At 48.5% G+C, this 11,440-nt stretch overlaps 1 protein-coding gene and 1 long non-coding RNA gene across 2 annotated transcripts; both read left to right on the forward strand.

The window, feature by feature from the left end:
- Window positions 1–275: 275 nt before the first annotated feature.
- LOC135566552 (DNA annealing helicase and endonuclease ZRANB3-like) lies at window positions 276–3,302 on the forward strand (the record flags this gene model as incomplete). The annotated part of the gene is made up of 4 exons (XM_065014243.1): window positions 276–507; window positions 1,831–1,916; window positions 2,317–2,374; window positions 3,267–3,302. Coding segments are annotated over 4 exons (412 nt in total), but the record flags the coding sequence as incomplete, so codon positions are not given.
- An 87-nt stretch (window positions 3,303–3,389) lies between these two features.
- Window positions 3,390–10,624, forward strand: LOC135566553 (uncharacterized). Its single transcript, XR_010462120.1, has 3 exons — window positions 3,390–3,420; window positions 8,402–8,536; window positions 10,510–10,624. It is a non-coding gene; the product is annotated as an uncharacterized LOC135566553 (long non-coding RNA).
- Window positions 10,625–11,440: the final 816 nt, after the last annotated feature.

An 11,440-nucleotide genomic window follows, 5' to 3' on the forward strand; every position in this document is an offset into this window, starting at 1 on the left:
ACCCATTATAACCCTCTCTGTGTGTTATATAGGGGGATCAGTAGCAGTAAGGTAACAGTGTTGGGTTACGGGCTGCTCACCACAGACTCATTATAACCCATTATAGGGGGACACAGTAAGGTAACAGTGTTGGGTTACGGGCTGCTAGACCCATTATAACCCTCTCTGTGTGTTATATAGGGGGATCAGTAGCAGTAAGGTAACAGTGTTGGGTTACGGGCTGCTCACCACAGACCCATTATAACCCATTATAACCCTCTCTGTGTGTTATATAGGGGGATCAGTAGCAGTAAGGTAACAGTGTTGGGTTACGGGCTGCTCACCACAGATGCACGCCCCCTGGTGGAGGCTCTGACCAGACAGAGGTTTAATGTGGTGGTGGTGGATGAGTCCCACTACCTCAAGTCCAGGAACGCAGCCAGGTCTAAGATACTGGTACCACTCATCCAGAACGCCAAGCGGGCCATCCTACTGACGGGCACCCCGGCCCTGGGACGGCCAGAGGAGGTACGGTACCCCCGAAGGTCCGAACACACGCCATCCCCCGATCACACATTTCTGTCCTATTCTGACGTTTGAACCAGCTTGGCTCGCTGGGATCCTATCATTCCTTCAGTACGTCACAGATCTGCATTGAACCTGTCTGTACCTAGAGGAAGCATGAAGGGCTGGTTGAGTACAGATGGTCTGGGATTTAAAGGCTCTACAAACCATTGCAGCTCTGTTCTTTCTGTAGTATTTATAACTTTAAAATGACACACACACACACACACACACCAGCCACAGAGCCCGTGCCAGAGAACCAGCATCCCTCCCTTCCTTCCACCCACACGTTCCTATTGTTCCCGACACCAAACCTTCCATTTCCCCCTGTAACAGCAGAGTATTCTGTAACAGCAGAGTATTCTGTAACAGCAGAGTATTCTGTAACAGCAGAGTACCCTGTAACAGCAGAGTATTCTGTAACAGCAGAGTATTCTGTAACAGCAGAGTATTCTGTAACAGCAGAGTACCCTGTAACAGCAGAGTATTCTGTAACAGCAGAGTATTCTGTAACAGCAGAGTATTCTGTAACAGCAGAGTATTCTGTAACAGCAGAGTACCCTGTAACAGCAGAGTATTCTGTAACAGCAGAGTACCCTGTAACAGCAGAGTACCCTGTAACAGCAGAGTATTCTGTAACAGCAGAGTACCCTGTAACAGCAGAGTATTCTGTAACAGCAGAGTACCCTGTAACAGCAGAGTATTCTGTAACAGCAGAGTACCCTGTAACAGCAGAGTATTCTGTAACAGCAGAGTACCCTGTAACAACAGAGTATTCTGTAACAGCAGAGTATTCTGTAACAGCAGAGTATTCTGTAACAGCAGAGTATTCTGTAACAGCAGAGTATTCTTGGCTCCACTGGGCTGCTGCAGTGCTTTGATGAGGACCTTCACAGTGGCTGTAGTTATTCACAGTGGCTGTAGTTATTCACAGTGGCTGTAGTTATTCACAGTGGCTGTAGTTATTCACAGTGGCTGTAGTTATTCACATGGCTGCTGCCTGAAAAGCTCCATTTGAATAATTGTCCATTATTATCATCATGGTAGAAATGTTCCGTTTAGTGCCTTGAAGAGTGATGATGGTTAGAATGGAGGGGGCAGAACACATCTGCCACACCTCTCTCTCACACACACACACACACACACACACACCTCTCTCTCACTCACACACACACACACACACACACCTCTCTCTCTCTCACACACACCTCTCTCTCTCACACACGCTCACTCACTCACTCACTCACTCACTCACTCACTCACATTACATGTATTATGTTTCCACAGCTCTTTATGCAGATAGAGGCTCTCTATCCTAGGATGTTTGGAACGTGGAGTGACTACGCCAAACAATACTGTAACGCCCACTACAGGTAACACCCTACACACACACATACATACATACATACAGTAATAATGACCATTGTCATGGTGAAAATGCTACTTCTCCCAAAATGACAAACAGCAGTGTGTACATACTGGGCAGTCGCATAATGACACTGCAGCAGACAGACACACTGACCCAAACCCTGGTGTCTGTCCCTCTCAGGGTCTTTGGTAACAGCAGTGTGTACATACTGGACAGACAGACACACTGACCCAAACCCTGGTGTCTGTCCCTCTCAGGGTCTTTGGTAACAGCAGTGTGTACATACTGGACAGTCTCATAATGACACTGCAGCAGACAGACACACTGACCCAAACCCTGGTGTCTGTCCCTCTCAGGGTCTTTGGTAACAGGAGACAGTGGGACTGTTATTGTCTGTCCCTCAGGTTCTTTGGTAACAGGAGACAGTGGGACTGTTATTGTCTGTCCCTCCCAGGTTCTTTGGTAACAGGAGACAGTGGGACTGTTATTGTCTGTCCCTCTCAGGGTCTTGGGTAACAGGAGACAGTGGGACTGTTTATGATCTGTCCCTCTCCGGGTCTTTGGTAACAGGAGACAGTGGGACTGTTATTGTCTGTCCCTCCCAGGTTCTTTGATAACAGGAGACAGGGGCCCAGGGTCTTTGGTAACAGGAGACAGTGGGACTGTTATTGTCTGTCCCTCCCAGGTTCTTTGGTAACAGGAGACAGGGGCCCAGGGTCTTTGGTAACAGGAGACAGTGGGACTGTTATTGTCTGTCCCTCCCAGGTTCTTTGGTAACAGGAGACAGGGGCCCAGGGTCTTTGGTAACAGGAGACAGTGGGACTGTTATTGTCTGTCCCTCTCAGGTTCTTTGGTAACAGGAGACAGTGGGACTGTTATTGTCTGTCCCTCTCAGGGTCTTTGGTAACAGGAGACAGTGGGACTGTTATTGTCTGTCCCTCTCAGGTTGTTTGGTAACAGGAGACAGTGGGACTGTTATTGTCTGTCCCTCTCAGGTTCTTTGGTAACAGGAGACAGTGGGACTGTTATTGTCTGTCCCCTCAGGTTGTTTGGCAACAGGAGACAGTGGACTGTTATTGTCTGTCCCTCTCAGGGTCTTTGGTAACAGAGAGACAGTGGGACTGTTATTGTCTGTCCCTCTCAGGTTGTTTGGCAACAGGAGACAGTGGGACTGTTATTGTCTATCCCCTCCCAGGGTCTTTAGTAACAGGGAGACAGTGGGACTGTTATTGTCTGTCCCTCAGGGTCTTTGGTAACGGAACAGTGGGACTGTTGTCTGTCCCCTCCCAGGTTCTTTGGTAACGGAGACAGTGGGACTGTTATTGTCTGTCCCTCCCAGGTTCTTTGGTAACAGGAAGTTGATGGGACAGTCGTGGTGCCTCTCATCTAGAGGAACTCCTGGCGTCTCCAGTGAAATCATGATCCGGAGGCTGAGTCCAGGTCCTCCCCCAGCTACCCTAAAATACGCCAGCGCATCCCCCTTCGACCTGCCCAAAGACGCTGCCAAGGTAGCAGGACAGACAGGCGGGCAGACGGAGCCCGAAAACACACATACACGCTGACAAGCGGCTGGACGGACGGACCCTCTAGGCAGAGGGAGACGGGGGTGATAGGCAGAGGGGAGACTGGGTGCTAGGCAGAGGGAGACGGGGTGCTAGGCAGAGGGAGACTGGGTGCTAGGCAGAGGGAGACTGGGTGCTAGGCAGAGGGAGACTGGGTGCTAGGCAGAGGGAGACTGGGTGCTAGGCAGAGGGGAGACTGGGTGCTAGGCAGAGGGAGACGGGGTGCTAGGCAGAGGGGAGACGGGGTGCTAGGCAGAGGGGAGACGGGGTGCTAGGCAGAGGGGAGACGGGGTGCTAGGCAGAGGGGAGACTGGGTGCTAGGCAGAGGGGAGACTGGGTGCTAAATATTCTGAAAATATCCCCTCATTATCATATCTCTCTCTCTCACACTCCCCCACCCTCCCTCTCTTGCTCTCCCATCCTGTTGCTCGGCAATAGTATCTAATTTACACTAGTTATCATTTTATCTCCCATTGCCATATGGTTTTTATTTCAGTCTTGCCCTTTTCCGTTCATAAGTAAAGTAGCCTTTCATACTGATCAGCACTCGCTGTCTGTTCTATAAAACTGAATGCATATTCAAACATTCGCCAGTTCATTTCTATTTCATTGAACTTTATTTCCATCATATCTGATGGACTCTTAACCACGATGAGCTCTGTGGACAGTATACTCAGCTCTCTACCCTGTGAGCTCTATACCGCTCTATCCTGTGAGCTCTATACCTCTCTACCCTGTGAGCTCTATACCCTGTGAGCTCTATACCTCTCTACCCTGTGAGCTCTATACCGCTCTATACCGCTCTACCCTGTGAGCTCTCTACCCTGTGAGCTCTATACCGCTCTATACCGCTCTACCCTGTGAGCTCTCTACCCTGTGAGCTCTATACCGCTCTACCGTGTGAGCTCTATACCGCTCTATACCGCTCTACCCTGTGAGCTCTCTACCCTGTGAGCTCTATACCGCTCTACCCTGTGAGCTCTATACCGCTCTATACCGCTCTACCCTGTGAGCTCTCTACCCTGTGAGCTCTATACCGCTCTACCCTGTGAGCTCTATCATCCTATACCGCTCTACCCTGTGAGCTCTCTACCCTGTGACTCTCACCGCTCTCTCCGCTCTACCCTGTGAGCTCTCTACCTGTGAGCTCTCTGCACCCTGTGAGCTCTATGCCGCTCTACCCTGTGGCTCTCTACCCTGTGAGCTCTATACCATCACCCTGTGAGCTCTCTACCCTGTGAGCTCTATACGCTCTACCCTGTGAGCTCTCTACCCTGTGAGCTCTATACCTCTCTACCCTGTGAGCTCTCTACCCTGTGAGCTCTATACCGCTCTACCCTGTGAGCTCTCTACCCTGTGAGCTCTATACCTCTCTACCCTGTGAGCTCTCTACCCTGTGAGCTCTCTACCCTGTGAGCTCTCTACCCTGTGAGCTCTATACCGCTCTACCCTGTGAGCTCTCTACCCTGTGAGCTCTATACCCTGTGAGCTCCCTACCCTGTGAGCTCTATATCGCTCTATCCTGTGAGCTCTATACCGCTCTACCCTGTGAGCTCTATACCCTGTGAGCTCTATACCTCTCTACCCTGTGAGCTCTATACCTCAAATCAAATTGATTTATAAAGCCCTTCTTACATCAGCTGATATCTCAAAGTGCTGTACAGAAACCCAGCCTAAAACCCCAAACAGCAAGCAATGCAGGTGTAAACACGGTGGCTAGGAAAAACTCCTAGAAGGCCAGAATCTAGAAAGAAACCTGAGAGGAACCAGGCTATGAGGGTGGCCAGTCCTCTTCTGGCTGTGCCGGGTGGAGATTATAACAGAACATGGCCAAGATGTTCAAATGTTCATAAATGACCAGCAGGGGTCAAATAATGATCACAGTGGTTGTCGATGGTGCAACAGGTCAGCACCTCAGGGTAAATATCAGTTGTGGCACTGCATAGCCGATCATTGAGAGGATCTCTACCGCTCCTGCTGTCTCTAGAGAGTTGAGAACAGCAGGTCTGGGACAGGTAGCACGTCCGGTGAACAGGTCAGGGTTCCATAGCCGCAGGCAGAACAGTTGAAACTGGAGCAGCAGCACGACCAGGTGGACTGGGGACAGCAAGGAGTCATCAGGCCAGGTAGTCCTGAGACATGGTCCTAGGGCTCAGGTCCTCCGAAAGAGAGAGAAAGAAAGAGCGAGAATTAGAGAGAGCATACTTAAATTCACACAGGACACCGGATAAGACGGGAGAAGTACTCCAGATATAACAGACTAACCCTAGCCTCCCGACACAAACTACTGCAGCATAAATACTGGAGGCTGAGACAGGAGGGGTCAGGAGACACTGTGGCCCCATCCCATATACCTCTGTACACTGTGAGCTCTATAGCTCTGTACCCTGTGAGCTCTATATCTTGTGAGCTCTAAACGCGGTGATCTCTATATCCTGTGATCTCTATAGCTCTGTACCCTGTGAGCTCTATATCTTGTGAGCTCTAAACTCTGTGATCTCTATATCCTGTGAGCTCTATAGCTCTACCCTGTGAGCTCTAAACTCTGTGTGCTCTATACCCTGTAAGCTCTATAGCTCTCTATCCTGTGAGCTCTAAACTCTGTGATCTCTATATCCTGTGAGCTCTATAGCTCTACCCTGTGAGCTCTAAACTCTGTGTGCTCTATAAACTAAGTGTGAACTCTATAATCTCTGAACTAGCTCTCTAGTCTAGTGTGTAAACTCTGTGAGCTCTATACCCTGTAAGCTCTATAGCTCTCTATCCTGTGAGCTCTAAACTCTGTGTGAACTCCATAATCTCTTAATTAGCCTCTGTGAGCTCTCTAGTAGTGTGTAAACTACTCTGTAAGCTTCACTCTCCGCTAGCCTCTGTGTGAGCTCTCTAGTGTGTAAACGTTACTCGGTGAGCTCTAAACTCTGTGCGCTACGCTCCTCTCCTCTTTGTATAAGGCTGAAGTAATGAGGTAGAACTCATCCTCTGTTACCTCTGTCAGCCAGAGGAATACATGGCCCGCACATTCCCTCTTTTCTCTCTCTCTATGATCTCTCTTTCTCTCTGTGATCTCTCTCTCTCTCTCTCTGATTCTTTCTGTCTCTCTCTCTCTCTCTGATTCTCTCTTTCTTTCTCTCTCTCTCTCTCGCAGTACAAAGAGACCTCACCTGCTGCTGCACTCAAATCACATGCTGTCAACACACACACACACTCCTCAGCCTACGCTCTCCACTGGCTGGCTAATTTAAGGACTGTATGTATGCAGTCAGTGTGAATGAAATAATTAATTTATGCATGTATGGTGCATTCAGAAAGTATTCAGACCCCCTGAATTTTTCCACATTTTGTTACGTTACAGCCTTATTCTAAAATCGATTACATTTTTTTTGAATCCTCAGCAATCTACACAAAATACCCCATAATGACATCACAATACCCCATAATGACATCACAATACCCCATAATGACATCACAATACCCCATAATGACATCACAATACCCCATAATGACAAAGCAAAAACAGTTTTTTTTAGAAATGTTTGCAAAAGTATTAAAAACAAATACTTTATTTTCATACATATTCAGACCCTTTGCTATGAGACTCCGCTGCATCCTGTTTCCATTGATCATCCTTGAGATGTTTCTACAACTTGATTGGAGTCCACATGTGGTAAATTCAATTGGTTGGAAATGATTTGGAGAGGCACACACCTGTCTATATAAGGTCCCAATGTTGACAGTGCATGTCAGAGGCACAGGAGTTGTCCATAGAGCTCCCAGACAGGATTGTGTCGAGGCACAGGAGTTGTCCATAGAGCTCCCAGACAGGATTGTGTCGAGGCACAGGAGTTGTCCATAGAGCTCCCAGACAGGATTGTGTCGAGGCACAGGAGTTGTCCATAGAGCTCCCAGACAGGATTGTGTCGAGGCACAGGAGTTGTCCATAGAGCTCCCAGACAGGATTGTGTCGAGGCACAGGAGTTGTCCATAGAGCTCCCAGACAGGATTGTGTCGAGGCACAGGAGTTGTCCATAGAGCTCCCAGACAGGATTGTGTCGAGGCACAGATCTGGAGAAGGGCCTTGGTTAGGGAGGTACAAGAACCTCGCCCAATTTTTCAGTTTTTGATTTGTTAAAAAAGTTTGAAATATCCAATAAATGTCGTTCGACTTCATGATTGTGTCCCACTTGTTGTTGATTCTTCACAAAAAAATACAGTTTTATATCTTTATGTTTGAAGCCTGAAATGTGGCAAAAGTTCGCAAAGTTCAAGGGGGCCGAATACTTTCGCAAGGCACTGTATGTGTTGTCTTCTCAGAGCTGCTTCCTACTGCCGTTCTACAGTAATACCCCTAACTCCCCTAAATACTCCTTCATGCTGCCTTTCTACACTAACTCCCCTAAATACTCCTTCATACTGCCGTTCTACAGTAACTCCCCTAAATACTCCTTCATACTGCCGTTCTACAGTAACTCCCCTAAATACTCCTTCATACTGCCGTTCTACAGTAACTCCCCTAAATACTCATTGTGTTTCACCTTGAGAACAGACTGTGTGTGATTTATTGTATTGGGATAGTGTGTTCTCCATCTTCAACATCACCTTGTCACAATCCAGCTATAATTGGGCTAGCCCATGTGACCTACCTAGGCACTACTGACGTGAGGAGAGGAGAGGAGAGGAGAGGAGGGGAGAGGAAAGGAGGGGAGAGGAGCGGAGAGGAGAGGAGAGGAGGGGAGGGGAGAGGAGAAGCGAAGCGTCTTTGGGAATTGTCTTGTCTTTCGTTTTCTCCCTCCTTTCTCTCCACCTGAAGGCGGAAAAGTAGGGTACCATCCATAGCAACATGTTCTGCCCTTATAGCAAACAGAGAAGAGGGGAAAGAGAAAGAAAGAGACAGGCCTTTTGACGTGTGTGTGTGTGTGTGTGTGTGCAGGAGGCGAGCGGCAGCTTGGAGGAGTGGGAGCGCCTGATGAGGACGATGGGTTCGGGGGTCTCTGCCACGGACAACCCCTTCACTGAAGTCATGGGGCTCGTGACACGCATGTACAAACAGACCGCCATCGCTAAGGTACAGTGTTTATACACACACAGGCACCTAACCCCCTCCTGGCCCAGCACTTCTGCACCGTTCTAGAAAAGGGTCTCTCGCTCTCGCTCTCTGTCACTCTCGCTCTCGGTCTCGCTCTCTCTCTTTCTCTGTCTCTCTCGCTCTCTCTCTCTCTGTGTCTCTCTCTCTCTCTCTCTCTCTCTCTCTCTGTCTCTCTCTCTCTCTCTCTCTCTCTCTCTGTGTGTCTCTCTCTCTCTCTGTGTGTCTCTCTCTCTCTCTCTCTCTCTCTGTCTCTCTCTCTCTCTCTCTCTCTCTCTCTCTCTCTCTCTCTCTCTCTCTCTCTCTCTCTCGGCAGAGAGGTTCTTTGTTAAAGGGTGATGTCAAAGGTGAGAAGCATGTTTTTTTCTTCTCCTCAGATGCAAGGCCACTCCTCACTGCTGATTATTATACTTCACATTATGAAGCTTATCGCCATGGGAACAGAGTGAAGATCTGCCACCCCTTAGTGAAAGCATTCTGGCTGGCCATCATAACTCTGGACAGCCATAACTGTGGCCTTTCAATTTCTCGTTTTCACAGCAGGCCGAACCCAAATATAGCGCGGACCTTTCCAAGGTGTTACTTCTGATGTGGTTGCCATGGTACTGCCACCAGGCAAGAATGTCCGGCACGTGCTTCCAGGTGACTTTAGGTGAAGGGAAGCCGACTTAGTACGCAGGATACAAAGTTTTTCAACAGAAAACAGAAAACAAGCACAGATAGTACCTCCACCTCTTTCGCTCCGTTTGGAACCGTTTTACTTTTGTTTGGTGTCTAACAGACATGACCCAGGCTCCTCTGTAGAAAGGATCCCGACACCAAGGTTAACAAAGCCTCAGACGGCCTCCGCCTGCTCAACGTAAATCAACGGAGGAATCCTTCCTCACCGGTTGGCTTGTTTCGCTCCGTCTTGTTTGCTGATTGGTTCCTCTCAGTTTCCCTTCCTCCGCTTGATTAAAGTTCACCGTTGCGTCGCTGTAGACGCGTCATCTTCCTGTCTCATTTCCTCGCCCTTTTGGTTGGCTGCCGCTACACACACACACTGACAGAAAATAACTTTTTTGGGGGGGTGAGTGGATACACACACACACACACACACACATCTCGTGTCACTTCTGAAGCGTATGTGAATGCCTGGCGAGTGGACCATGGATGCATCCCAAATGGCACCCTATTCCCTACATTGTGCCCTACTTTTTACCAGAGCTCTATGGGCCTTGGTCAAAAGTAGTGCACTACATAGGGAATAGGGTGTCATGTTGGGACCGAGTTTGGCAGTGTGAAAAAAGGGGACAGGGTTTTTATTTTTACCCCGTCTACCAGCAGCAGCAGATGCTCCCAATTACCCAGAGACCCTGCTGCCTCTGATGATGGACTTTAAAGAGAGATAACATATCACTGCTTCAGTGGACAGGAAGTTTGTGTTGCACTAATTAAACGTCTGCAGAGTTAAAAGCAACCCAGCAACCCAGTAATGAGAAGTTCCCATCAGCAGATGGAGGAGGGGGCTTCTAGCTAGACCTGCTTAGACCTACTTTCATTATCCTCCCTCTGAGAGGAAAGGCCTTCTGATAATTAACAGTCCAAGTCTCTAGGTGAGCGAGGAGAGACTGGTGAGAGACTGGTGAGAGACTGGTGAGAGAGACTGGTGAGAGACTGGTGAGAGACTGGTGAGAGAGACTGGTGAGAGAGACTGGTGAGAGACTGGTGAGAGAGGTCTGAAGTCCAGGAGGTGTGTGGCATGTGGACAGCAGGACAGGACTGTCGATTGGGGGGGTGTATCGTATATGTGGTCCTTCAAGACAAATATATGTGAAGTCTTGAGTATGTGTCTCATAGCAATTCATTCCCTTCCTTCCTGTGGTTGATTTCCCCTGTATGGCCTTCGCATAGAGATGCATTCTAATATGTTGTTGTTGCATTTCTATTGGCCCCTCTGTGGTCTCCTCCTATAGGCCGGAGCAGTGAAAGACTACATAAAGATGCTGCTGGAGACTGAGAAGTTAAAGTTCCTGGTGTTCGCTCATCACCTGACCATGCTACAGGCATGTACCGAGGCTGTCATCGAAGCCAAGGTAACGGTTGTTCACTCATCACAACTAATGGACACGCACACCTCTCCCACTGTTCAGCAGCCCCTCTGTCACATATTCCCCACTAAGGGGCCATCTCTGTCCCTCTCCCTGACACAGCACACAGATGTGCCCTCAGGCACTTTCCCAGACCTGTCAAACTATTATGGAGATTGTTCCATACCTGTCTTCAAATCCTAAACCACTTAAAGGTTGAGGAAGTTAATCTAGAACCTAGCACATTCATTACTTACCAACAACTGCTGCAAATTACACTAAAACTACATCACATATTGAAGTTGACATTTCTTGCGTTGTCTAGGAAAGTTGTGTGGTTCAGAGTGCAGTATTTTTTGTTGTTTTATAGTGAAACATGTTTGCTAGCTAAGGGCTTTGAAGAAAATAAGATTTCAGCTAATAGGGAAAAGTATCTAACAAAATAACTATACTGAACAAAAATATAAAGCAACATGCCGCAATTTCAAATATTTGACTGAGTTACATAACCCTGATGTTGTCGTCACAGCCCTGCGTGGGGGTCATAGATTCCCAGGCGTGGGGGTCATAGACTGTCACTGTTTACACAACACCAGTGAGTTCCACCCTGCAGCTGCAGGTAACCTAGCGGTTCGGAGCATTGGGCCAGTAACCGAAAGGTTCCAATCCCCGAGCGGACATGGTGACCAATCTGTCGATCTGCCCTTGAGCAAGGCACTTAACCCAAATTGCTGGTGTAAGTCCCTCTGGATAAGAGCGTCGGCTAAATGAATTAAATGTAGATGCCCTGTGTGTGTTTGGCTCTGAGTGCAGACGG

Source organism: Oncorhynchus nerka, unplaced genomic scaffold (genome assembly GCF_034236695.1).
Source record: "Oncorhynchus nerka isolate Pitt River unplaced genomic scaffold, Oner_Uvic_2.0 unplaced_scaffold_4241, whole genome shotgun sequence".
NCBI classification, from domain to species: Eukaryota; Metazoa; Chordata; class Actinopteri; order Salmoniformes; family Salmonidae; genus Oncorhynchus; species Oncorhynchus nerka.